The sequence below is a fragment of the Gobio gobio genome (genome assembly GCF_949357685.1).
Source record: "Gobio gobio genome assembly, chromosome: 23".
Lineage (NCBI taxonomy): Eukaryota > Metazoa > Chordata > Actinopteri > Cypriniformes > Gobionidae > Gobio > Gobio gobio.
This window is the reverse complement of record NC_137119.1, coordinates 30,637,309-30,650,704: the sequence shown is the minus strand read 5'-3', so window position 1 is coordinate 30,650,704 and position 13,396 is coordinate 30,637,309. Positions and strand designations below refer to the sequence as shown.

At 35.2% G+C, this 13,396-nt stretch overlaps 1 protein-coding gene across 1 annotated transcript in view; it reads right to left on the bottom strand.

Moving 5' to 3' along the window:
- Positions 1 to 12,891, bottom strand: part of vipr2 (vasoactive intestinal peptide receptor 2) — a 52,887-nt gene extending 39,996 nt beyond the window's left edge. Inside the window, exons 1-2 of the mRNA XM_079806107.1 lie at positions 12,774 to 12,891; positions 1,842 to 1,944 (exon numbers count right to left, since the gene is read on the bottom strand). Coding sequence (XP_079662233.1) covers positions 1,842 to 1,944; positions 12,774 to 12,830 — 160 coding nt within the window. The 5' untranslated portion in view covers positions 12,831 to 12,891. The remainder of the gene's footprint in view (positions 1 to 1,841; positions 1,945 to 12,773) is intronic.
- Positions 12,892 to 13,396: the final 505 nt, after the last annotated feature.

Here is a 13,396-nt window from a genome sequence, read left to right as displayed (position 1 = left end):
ACTTTCTCAAGAGGAGCCATTCTTAAATATTTTGGTGGTCGTGGAGAAAAATTTCATGAGGCTGACACAAGTAAATATTTCCCACTGCCTTTCTTTTGAATAGTTTTGAATAGCAACTTCAACATAGCTAATTTCTCCTCTTGCCAATAAAAAATTTAGTTTTATAATCATAATTCACTATGTTGTCTAATTGTACTTTAATATTAATTTAAAATTAATGTGTTTTATCTACTCTGCATACTGTATTTATTATTAATTATATGATAATCTCAACAGCTAGAGGAGGGGACGCTACTGCTGCTTCAGTAGAGCATAGCGAGCCGCATACCACTATGGCTAATGTTGTAAGTTAGCTATATATTGTTAATGCTAAATTATTAATATTTATTTGTTTACAACAAATTGACCTTAAATTTGCAAATCTATAATCTTTACTTTTACAGTTTCAGTGAGTGTACTTTAATAAGCAGTAAAATAATTGTAGGCAATCATGTTAAAAGATATACAGATGAAATATGTAAGTGTTAGATTGTATACAGTTGCTGGTTTGCAGTGCAATACTCCATTATTCACTGCAAGGCAGGGCCCCAAAATTATCCTGCTTAGGGCCCCCAGATTTACAGAGCCGGCCCTGTATATATATATATATTACAATTTTTTTAAATGCAGCCTTAGTGAGTATAAGAGACTTCTTTCAAAAACATTAAAAAGACAATTGTGAGATTAGAAGTTAAGAATGAATATGAATAAGAAATAAGAAATTCAAGAAATAGTCACACATGTGAGACAAAGTTATTTAGAGGCAAAAGTGGGTTATTTCCAATAGAGTGGAGCAGGAATGACATATTTTTGTAGTCCAACCCAGAAGTTAGCAACACCCTGCTTCCCTCGATAAAAACTCAAAAGGATTCTTCCATTGGCTTTTGGATAATTGCAGAAAATGATGTCTGTGACTAACAAAAGTTTATGATTTGTACACGTTTTGTTCATTGGCAGAAGTCAAAAGCTAAACATAGGCTATAAATGAACTACACCAAGGCCGCAGGACCTCAATGTCACCACCACTACTATTTTTAAAGTCTTTGTGTAAAAACAAATTTAAAGTTTGAGTTATAATAGTTTGCAAGAGCACGATTATAAACACGAGTTTGTGAAAGCAGACGAGTGCGTAGATGACTGTTCGGCTGATGACGTTTAATGTCCCTGACAACCTCTGTAGTCCCATTTAGCCACTTGTTAGCAACCGCCTTTATAAGACACATAAAAGCTTTTTTTTATCACGAGTGGGGTATTTTATGTCATAGAATAAAACATGAAAATATCTTGAGCATGTGTTTACCACAGACCTTATTTCAAACATTGACACATTAAAACCAAAAACACATAAAAAAAACCCATTGACTTTAGGACGGTGGAACTGGAACTCGTTTCCGGGTTTTGGCCTAGAAAATATGTCATCCCTGCACCACTATCCAGACAGTATAAACATCACATTCAACATTGACCTTAAAAGCTGGAGCCAAAAGCAACTCAACCACTATCAGCCAAAAGCAAATGTGATTCTACATCTGCCAGAGCATTGCTACACACCAACGGAAAAACAATGAGACGTTAGCTGATTATGTAGGACAATTGGCGAGAGCTCATTCAGATTTATTTCACTGTAATGTGTGTGGGGAACGTGACACAAACACACACAACACTACACATCTTACAATGTTTGCCTACTATTGAAATGCAGTTTCACGTACTGGCCAACTACTGTACACAACAGATGCTGTCAGTGGATATAGAAGATGATGTTACGTGTGTGTGCACACATACACACACTAATACAGTACCGTTGGTGTGCGGAGGAGAGTCGTATGCCAGCATGCCCAAACATTCCTTCTTGGCCATCTGCAGCTCATACAGGAAGTGACAGTTTGGATGCCTCCCGCTGACCTTCAGGGGGCAAAGGAAAGAAAATCAACCATATGATCTCAATGCTACTACCACTGTCAGTGTTGTTTTTGTATCATTGAGATTAATATGATAGTTTTTATTAATATTTTAAAGTATTTTTTATTTTTACATTTACATTTTACTTTTAAAGTTTTTCGTAATTTAGTATTTTATATATATATATATATATATATATATATATATATATATATATATATATATATATATATATATATATATATATTTCTATATAATTTGTTTTCATTTTTAGGGATAAATATATGGGGTAAGTTGTTATAATTAAAAAAAAAGCTATTAAACAGCTGATTATAGGTTTTTCAGCAATATTTAAACAGTAAAACATTTATGAAACATAAAACAATAAATGAAACAGCAAAATATAACATCCAAAAATACCAAATTATTATTGACCAAGAAATATTGCAATTAAAAATAAAAATTCTTGAAATATTTAAAAGTAATAAGACTTAAATATTTAGTAAACAAATATAACATACACTGGTAAAAAAAATAGCGCCAATGGGAGTAGACAGTTCTGAGTGTGATCTACTGACGACGTGCAAATTAAAGAACACAGACGCAGCCGGATCATTTCCATAATGACCAACGTAATACCAGTTAGTGTCTGGTTTAAGACGTGCTTTTTTTGTGTGGTAAATTGCGTGATTCATTCAAATACTCTATAGGGGAATAAGGGAAACTCCTACAAATCCAATGCAATAAGATCAGCTGCAAAAATAACTTTGCCCTTCACCTTTTCAGCGCTACGTTTTCATTGGGTGTCTTTAGTAAATCCTTTTTAATGCCAAAAGTGCTGGCATCTGTTAGTAAATCTGGCCCTGGCTGGTTCATTATTGCAGTGATTATTATGTTTCTAGCATGTTATATGTTTGGCAACAGTTCTTCTAATCCTAATTGATGGCGTGTGTAGCTTTTCATTCAGCTTGACCAAACATTGATGCACCTCTTGATGGAAATAACATCACAACATTTATTTCCATCAAGAGGTGCATCATTTTTTGGTTAAGATGTTGTATTGACAATGCAAGAGTCAAGCACTCTGTAAAGTCTCCTCCAGCACATCCCAAAGACTTTCAATGAATTTAAGGACTGGACTCAGAGGTGCCAATTCATGTGTGAAAATGATTCTTCATGCTACCTCCTAACCATTCTCAAAACAAAGGTGTTGCTTGATGACGCCTTGATTTCGCGGAGCTTTTATTATGCCAGAAGACTGCTTCCGCTTCTTCCGGTCATGGATATGTGGGGTAACCATAGGCCATAAAAAAATATGGACGACGCGACTTTATTCGCTTCCGCTGAAGAAAAGTGAAGCCTCTGGAGGTCCAAATATGGCACTGACATACCGAGTCTGCGCAGTACTAGTGACCTTGGGACCGAAGTCTGCGCGGTAGAGGGCAGGAAGTAGAGCCGTGATATCAAAAGCCCGCCCACACTCTCGCAGATGCAATACAATTCATTATGTTGGTGTGAAATAAACAGTTATGGAAATGTAGACATCAAAGGTAAAGCTCCAATCTCCTCCCGAAAATCCAGAAAAAAGTCTGTAAGTGCCTCAGTAACTCCACTCAGAGAAGCCGTCAATCATGACCTCACACCCCCCATTTTTATAGCATCAGAAAACTAACTAAAATCAAACTTATTCAAAAAACAAACACTTGAAATGAAATCATTATGATATAAAATGACAAAAATTACAAAAACCAACTTTGGGAAAAAATTATTTGCAGTGTAATTTGATTGTTTAGTTTGTCTTGTAAAATGTAAATTGTGTACCTTGAATGCAATGTAAGTCGCTTTGGATAAAAGCGTCTGCCAAATGCATAAATGTAAATGTCCATTAGAATACACGTAGGGGTGGGGGTTATGACCTATACTGGGACCAACCACCGGGGGGCGATCGAGACGTTTTGGCTTCAGTTTTTAACACAAGTGCTACAGGCTTGGGGGTAATGCAGTGCTGTTTTATCATATTAGATACATTATTTGAATGTGTAGAAAGTTATGTTATAATGCTACTCTGTGTGTTCGCTCAGTGGCTACTATGAGACACTTGTTGCACACTCCAGTAAACTAGATCGATATTAGGCATGGTAAAACATGGTACTCGCGGTAAATCAAGAAAACGAGATTTAAACAATAATTCGTTTTCTGTCAATGAATGTATTCAAACAGTTGCACACCTGTCTAATGAAAAACCCAATATATTAAAGCATCTTTGGTGTTTCCATAGTTTCTACAAAACAAAAAACCAAGAAATCGAGGGTAACGCGGGTATGATGTTATTGATAGGCGGCGCACGGACACGAACCGTGTCCTAGTTTAAATTGCTCATTTCTTTAAATATTCTTGGAAACATTTGGGATAATGTAAGTACACAAGTCAACAAAATATATAACTTTGTTCTTGTGATTTTTTGAAATTTTAATCCAAAAATCTTAAATATTGTGCCTTTATTTCCAAACAGCAAAATTTTTTGGGGCCAGGCAGTATATATATATATATATATATATATATATATATATATATATATATATATATATATATATATATATATATATATATATATACACACATTTACTTTCCACATTTTTTTAAATGTCTATATAGTTAAGTCATTTTTTTCCAGTTATTTTTATGTAAATCAAATTAAACTAAATAATTATGAGAAATGTTGAAGATTTTTTTTAAATAGTTTTAGTTTTAATAGCCCTGGTGTCAGGAACAATATTTGCATAGGCACGCACCCTCCAGCTTATTGGGATCAACATAAACATGAGGTTTGTCACCTGAAGGTAGTGCTGAATTGCTAACTCGGTTAAGACGGCTTGCTGATGACATCATCGAAAATGGCTGATCAACACAGTTGGACTCAAAGCTAGCGTGATCAAAGAGCAGCCACAAAGCCTGTTCAAATGATGGACTAAAAATCCTCTATTATAGGACCTGTAATGATATGAAGGGAATTAACCAGAGTCACATGAAGTCTTCGGTTAAAGAACTCATCAGTTGGTGCTCAGCCATGGATCGTTTTTGCTTTATAAAATCATTCTGAAAGCACAGGAATGATTTTTTTTTAAATACAAGCATTCTATTTGACATCAAAGAACGTAAGAACATGCAATAAAAAAAAAATACTTTTTTAAATCCAAATGTTTCAAACACAAGGTCACCGTACGTCTTACGTGTTTGACCTGTGTGTGAATTCTTTGTCACTTTGGCTTCAGGTTTTTTCCAAGTGAACAGTAGCACAGAGACAAATCAGCTCGGATCAGAACAGGACATAAGCCTACACTTTTAGTCTGTCATTGCTCATCTCTTTCAAAATCTTGAGCTACATCTTCGACGCGAGTACTCAGCTGAGCAGAGCTTTCCATTCTGTATCACAGCTAGAGCGATCGCCACACACGCTAATGATATGAGTGATTGTATCAGGATTATTCTGGATCATTACTGTCAGAGCAAACGCACGCTGGCTGAGATTAACTCAGGCTGAGAGCAATTACAGCCAAGTCGAAAACACATTTGACATTCTCTGCTTTTTTACCGCTGATTTTTCAGCTTCCACAAAGAGAGAATGGATGTGGATAAACAAAACTCTGACTCCAAACATCTCAGCGTTACTAAAAATATCCAAACGAGCTTCAAGAGTGTTCCATTTGCATATCTCACTTTAATGACATTTGTGAGAAAAGTGCATCACACGTATCAGTCCCGGTTTAGCAGACTGAGTCTCGTCAGCAGCCGGTCGCCAGGGCACACATCTGAGTCATCCTTTTGCTTCATGGGAATTGACATGTTTTTCGAAAATAATTTGTTGGGAAAACGAATAGGGGCTTTGTAGTTGAAAGGGGAGCATCTGGTGCAATAAACATGTAAAACGGCTCCACCTGAGATTGATGCTTTCTAAACTAAGTGAAGGAGATGCAAAAATGTCAAAATGTGATAAATATTATAATCAGATAAATGACACTTATCAGAGTTCTAAAGGATGTTTCAAGTAAATAATATCAGCGTTTATCTGAAAAGGTCATTTTAAATACCATAAAGGCAAGACTCTGAGTTTATATTTTTCTGTTTAAGTTAAGGCAGTAGCTATTTGCAAGTGTAAATAGCAACTAGATTCTATTTACACTAAGTGAAAATAACATTTTCTTAGCGATAGATGATATTTACACTAAGTGAAATAGCATAAGTGAAAATAGTGGTATATTCTATTTACACCATGTAAAAGTAGATTTTTGCAATATGTGTAAATAGTAATTAGATGCTATGTATACTTTATTTTGACAGATACATACTATTTGCACCTCAGTATTGTTGTACATAAACAGGATGCAATAATAACATAGATTGTAAATTATTATATTTATTAAAAACATTAAATGGATGCCGCCTTAATGGGACAATAAAAGCCTTCCCTACACCTACCCCAAACCCTACCCAATAAATGCTTTTATTATTATTAAAAATTTCGTTAGGCCCTTTATTTCCATTTTTAGAACATTTTCTTAATTTTTATTGAAAGTAAAAGTCAAGTCTTTTCCTGGTTCAAGTCTATATAGTCAAGTGTGTTCATTTGTCAAGTCAAGTCATCGTTTCGGTTGGCTCACTTTGGATTGTTGGATTTCTGTTTGCATATTTTGGAGTCTACAAAACTGCACTTGGGTTCATCACTTCAACTTGCCTCCAGTGGACTTTACATTACACTACTTTTCAAAGGTTTTCTCTAAAAATACAGTAAAAAACAGTAGTATTGTAAAATATATATTACAATTAAAAAAATACATGTTTTATATTTTAATATATTTTAACGTTTTATTTATTCCTGTGAAGACTCCAGTCTTCAGTGTTATATGATCCTTCGGAAATCATTCTAATATGCTGAGTTGGTGCTCAAGAAACATTTATTACTATCAATGTTGTAAAACATTGTTCTGCTAAATATTTTGTGGAAACTGTGATGGGATTATTTAGAAAATAGATAGAAAGTCCAAAAGTACAGCATTTATTTGAAAACTGATTTTTTTTTTGTAGCAATGTAAAGGTCTTTAATATCCACACAAAAAAACTACTCTTAGAGAAAACAAAAACGTGTATTTGACTTTTGACTCTACACTCTAAAGATCTTGGGTTATTTTTTCTAACCAAATCCTGGGTATATTTTTTCAGTGTTTGGGTAGTTTTTGTGTTACCCAGATCCTGGGTTGGACATAACAACAGAGACTGGTCGATTACACTTGAATTACTTCTAAATGTTTCATTTTTACTTCTAATATTTGTTAAACGAGCTTAAATGTTGGAAATATGTATTAAAAACGATAGAAAATAAAGGAATTATCATGCAAGTCAGTGGTTGTGTCGAGTATTTAAAAAAAGTTTAGAGGATTTAAGTTAATCCATAGACAGTATTTCATGTATGAAGTAAGAAAGGAAAAAAGCTATTATAGTAAAAATGAATCAACTATGCTGGGTTAAATCAACCCATTATGCTGGGTTAAATAAACAACCCAATTTGCAGGGTAAAATTAACTCAACATGTGTTCTGTCCTACATTGACCCAGTGTTTTTTTAGAGTGTAAGGGCCGTTAAACCCAGCGTTAAAAAACGACTGCCAGGATTTACTAAGTCACGCAGTGAAAAATTAGCGCTGAAAAGAGGTGGACAGTGTTACCTATATACTTATATTCTTTTATCTAGATCAGTCCTTTTCAGATATGGCATTAAAAAATCTATACTTTCATCATACGAGTTCTTTTGCAATATGTTTGTCAAGTCAGACTTCATCTTAATTCTTTTCAAATTAAAAACCAATATTCTCCTTTCATTTTAGTACTTTGGACATTTCAATATAACATGTTCCACAGTCTCTTCTTGATTACAACGTTCACATTCTCCTGTCTGGAGTCCCTTTTATACAAGGTACTGTTAAGTGCTGTATGTCCAAATCTAAGTCTAGATATAATTGATTCTTCCTTTCTTATCCTTGTTATTCTACCTTTACCAACATTTCTTTGGATGTTATAAAACCATCTTCCTGTTCTTTCTTCTTTCCATTGTTTCTGCCATCTATTTTTCACTTGCTGTTTAATTAAAAACTTAATCTCAGTCTTACTATAATTTACTTTCATGTCTATATCTGATTTTCCTGTGGCTTCCTTAGTACATTCATCTGCCAATTCATTTCCTTTCACTCCTATGAGCTGGTATCCAACAGAAAGATACCTTTAAACCCATCATCTGAATCCTATATAATGTCTGAAGGATCTCAACCAGTACATCAGATCTGCTCTCAATATGACCACTTTCTATTGTCATTAAGAATGAACTTGAGTCAGAACATATAAGTGCCCTCAATGGTCTATTTTCCTCAACTGTAATAAGATTGCAATAATTTATCCAGTGTATACTGATAGATTGTCTGATATGATTTACTATGGTTTGCGCTAGTCAATTTACTGGTACAGCCCAAAAAAAGCATAACGCCTTAAAGGGATACTCCACCGTTTTTTCATATTAAACTATGTTATTCCCTTAACTAAGACGAGTTAATACATACCTCTCTCGTCTCAGTGCGTGTACTTAATCGCTCTGACGTGCGGTGACATTTTGATAGCACTTAGCTTAGCCCACTAAGCCCAGTTCATTCATTAGGTACCAAACAGAGATCAAGTTTTAATATTCAAATATTCCTTTAAATGTTATTATTAAATATTCAAGTTCCCTATTTAAATACAGTTACACAAATAGTTGAACGACCAAGCATGGTGACACAAAATAAAACGTGGCGCTTTTCTAAGTGGATTAAAAAGGATAACTATAATGTATGGCAGAATAGCACTTTTGAGAGTACTTCGACTCTGCGCAGTAAAAAGTCACGCCGAGAAAAATCCTGTTTATCCTGAGATAAACTTTGTGTCACCATACTTGGTCGTTCAACTATTCGTGTAAATGTATTTAAATTGGGAAAACGTGGAGGTGTTTGGTCGCTTCTAACTTGATCTCTGTTTGGTACCTAATGAATGAACTGGGTTTAGTGGGCTAAGCTAAGTGCTATCAAAATGTCACCACGCCTCAGAGCGATTAAGTGCACACACTGAGACGAGAGAGGTATGTATCAACTCGTCTTAGTTGAGGAAATAACATAGTTTAATATGAAAAAACGGTGGAGTATCCCTTTAAACCAGACGTTAATTTGCGCTGCTCTTGGTAGATGGAAATGATCGACTGCGTCTGTATTCTTTAATTTCCACGTCGTCAGTAGATCACGCACAGAATTTTCTACTCCCATATTCAGGGTTTTTTTGGGGGGAATTGTGCTCTCATGCTAATTTGCCCTGTTTAGTAAATCTAGCCTAAATGTTATTACTATGAGGTATAACCCTTGTTATTTGCCCTGTTGAAGCAGCAGCACATCCAGTGCATTTTCATCTTTAAATAAAGGTGATCTTCAAATTTCAGTGTCAGTAATGTCACTTAGTCACCCTATTTTGTTTGCAAAATCCTTTTGCACCCTGCTGTACTGCTGTGTGTGTGTGACACACTTTCCTGCTCGCTCATGTTTAAACCCCACTGGAGTAACTGCCACCACAAACTAATTTCCATAAGTTGTGTTAGGACTACAGATTTATTTGAAGGTTATGGGGGAAATTTAACTTCAAATTAGTTATTTTCACTGAAAATGATGAAAAAGCACAGCACAGATAGCATCTGGTTGAATTAGATTGCTGGTTAGATTGGAAAACGCCTGGAAGTGTTGCACAAAAGTGGTGTGACTGTTCAAGTTAAAACCTAATGTGATGAACATCTTTACTATCTTCGATTTGTTTCCGTGCTACTATGTTTATCTTCTGGCACAGTCGAGATGATTTAAGCAGCAAGAGTTGGATTCTGGCAGTCTTTTACTGAACTGAAGTGGGTCAGCTGGAAAGCATGAAACTTTGCAAATGTCATCATCTAATTATCTGAGAACGTGTGGTCTCGTGTTTACGGTGAAAAGCAGTTGTGCAACTGTTATCAGTTTGTAAGCCAACTTTCCATTTCTCACACTAGAGCATAAAGTGTTGTTCTAAAAGTAATTAACGAGAATAAGAAACGCATTTCAAGGTCAAAAGCGTTCTGAGATTTTATTGCTTTGTTTAAACAGTTGTGATCCATACAAAAGCTGTGTTATTGCTATTATAAACATTGTGGAAATTCTTCAAAAAACTGATATTGGACTAGTTTTTTCCTGATTGCTCAAGTATTTAGTAGAAAAAGATTATTGTCATGTTTTGCCCAGTACAGGTTTAGACCAAAAGAAAAAAACAGTTCTTTCTGCTACTAAATTTTTCAGAACCACAAAAGCCTGTCACATAAATACGATACAACACCATCAAACCCCAGGAGGACAAGGAGTAGCGAAATAAATCAAAAAATGGCATTAAATGTTGCTGTATGTAATTGGTCAGGGATTGAATGGATTGAATTCTAATAGAGCACAACCACACACAACTTGCTCTCAGAGCTTTGATGGGATCTCTGTGTAATATGTCTTCAGTATCTGAAGATACCTCTTGATCCACGGATTGAAAACCTAGTTTTAGGGACTTTCGGGGTCAGATATAGTATGAGCTTTACAAATCGCTGCAAATTAAAAAAGTAGTACAACAAGAAAAATGCTATTTTGTACAAATATAAACATTGCAGCACACAAAACAATTATGTTTATGTGCATTCTAATCCATGACAAAGACATATCAAGGACAGTCATTTTGTATGGTAATCCCTGCAGACTACACAGATATATATATGGTATAATTGAACATTTCTGCAGCATATACTAACATTGAGTTTGTGTGTATCTGTGCCTCTGGGGATGCAGCCATATGGACACAGAATGTTGCACTTTAATTAAGGTCATAAAGAGATGCTCGGTGATCTACAAGATAAGTAACTGATAAATGGACTTTTGAATAGATAAGCTTAGGCTTATTTAAAATGAGATTAACAGCAGGGCTCGTAAACAATAGCTTATATAAGTTTATTTATGGTGCATCGCTTTTCCTGCAATATCCAAACTATTTATCTTTGACATTTACACTGGGGAAAAAAAATCCTATTTTTGATAAGTATCTTTTCCGGAAACGTATCTAAACAGCCTTAAAACAAGATTATTTTTCTTAGAAATACAATTGCATGAGGGAATGCATCTTGAATATTAGTGCACGTTTGTATAACAGCAATTTTTGACATGTATCCAAAGTTTAAACTTTGTGTTATGTTTTTTTTTTTTTTCCCTGGCTTTATGACTGTAAAAGTGCATTAGGAGACTAATGTTGAAAGCACTTATAAAGCACTTTTTGCACTTATAAAGCACATCTTAAAAGGTTTGAAGCAAGCAATTATAATTGTAGCTGGGCAAAACAGGTATATAGGTTTTTATTTGTCTGCAAGCCACCAGCTTTATATTGCACAGAAAGAAATTGAGTAGCTTGTGCCCCGATTCATATTTTCGTGAGACCCCTTTGGGCGAAACACCTGAATCACCACAGAGAGCCCGTCTAGAATAGCCCTGACCCACTTCTATTCAAAACATTGTGTTATGTTCTCTTTTTAGTATATTTAAAAGAGTAATTCAAATTCTAAAAAATACTGGATTAAAAACAAACCAAGTTGGGTTGAAAATGGACAAACTCAGCAATTGGGTTGTTTTAAAAACAACCCAATTGCTGGGTTGGTCCATTTTCAACCCAACTTGGGTTGTTTTTAACCCAACATTTTTTAGAGTGTACAAGCAGAAATGAAAGCTGAAGGTCTGAATGACCGAAGGTTGATGCAAAGTGAAGATCAATAAACCAAATCTATACAATACAAATTAAGCACTTTTTAAAGGGATAGTTCACCCAAAATGAACATTTTGGCATCGTTTACTCGCCCTCAAGTTGTTCCAAACCTGTATAAATGTATTTGTTCTGCTGAACACAAAGTAACCAAACAGATGATGGGCCCCATTGACTTCCATAGTATTTTCCATACAATCCCATTAACTGTTTGGTTACCCATATTCTTCAAAATATTTTCTTTTGTGTTCAACTGAAGAAAGAAACTCATACTTGGAACAAATTGAGGGTGATTAAATGATGACAGATGTATTTGGGTGAACTACACTTTTAACACTAATGGCTGGCATGCTCTGCAAATAACATTGTTTTACATTAGGTTGCAAAAAAACCCCGGACTTTTTGCATTAAGAGGAGACTGTGGCTTCACACTTTTTCCCTCAAGTGAATATTCCTCAGGTATATACGTTTATACTTTATAATAGTGTACAAAAAAATGATATTGAATATTTTTATCGTTGGTGTCCAAGAAAAAAAAGATACTGTTTACTGAACTCAGATTGTCCTTCTTGCCCCAATAACTGGGGATGTTGTAATGGGGAATGTCGTCACATCTTGACTTTAAACAGCAATTATAAAGCAATTACGAAGCATGATTCAAAAAAGGATTCATGAAACAGCAAAAGTGTAAAAGGTAGCCTATTTGTAATTCTTCTGATAGTAGCTGGCTTGATAATTCGCAGACATTGTGATGGTTAAGGGTTTTGAACTCGGTTTGAAACCAACATAGCCTACCATAACATACACAACCACAACAACAAACAATAAAGAACACTCACATTTGTTGTAATTGGACTTTTCACTCTCATATTTACTGAAATACAGTTCTTATGACAACATTTTGACAGTTAAAACCCGCACACCTGAGTAACTCATAATAACTGCAGGTGCAGGTCGGTTACTTACCGAGTGCGCGTGCCAAACTAAGAGAAGAGCCAAACAGTTCAAGAGGTTCATGTTCATTTCTTGCTTGTTTCATAAATATATATCTCGTTAGCATAAATTCCAGCTAGTCCTCAGTATCAAGAGCGAGAAGTCAGGCTGGAGGACAGAAGAAAACACGCCACTTGTGAGAAGATGTCCGGTAAAAACACTTCTGAGCGCGCAAAATTCGTGTGTTGAGTGTAGGATGGATGAGCGCGCGACCGCGCGCGTGCGCCCGTCCGCTGAGGGGAGGCTGTTGATTCTGTTCCTCCTCCTCTAGATCATCAGATGCACAGATCTTAGTGCCAGCACTTGGACATATATTTAACTGGCATTCATTTCAAACACGTTGAGTGTTTATCTGCTTTAAGGTCCCTCAAATTGGGGTGATTTAGCAGATTATGGGCTAAATAGGGGTAGTTGTCACACTTTTTACTCCAGTGAATATTTCTCATAATAGGTTTAAATTTTAAAGTCAGCCTCTGTGTAGATACATAACCTTTAAATCACTGACCAAAAAAAAGGTGATCGAACATTTCCATTGCACAGGAAAAATGTATGGGTCACTGAACACATGTTGAGCTTTTGAGTCAATATGCACCAAT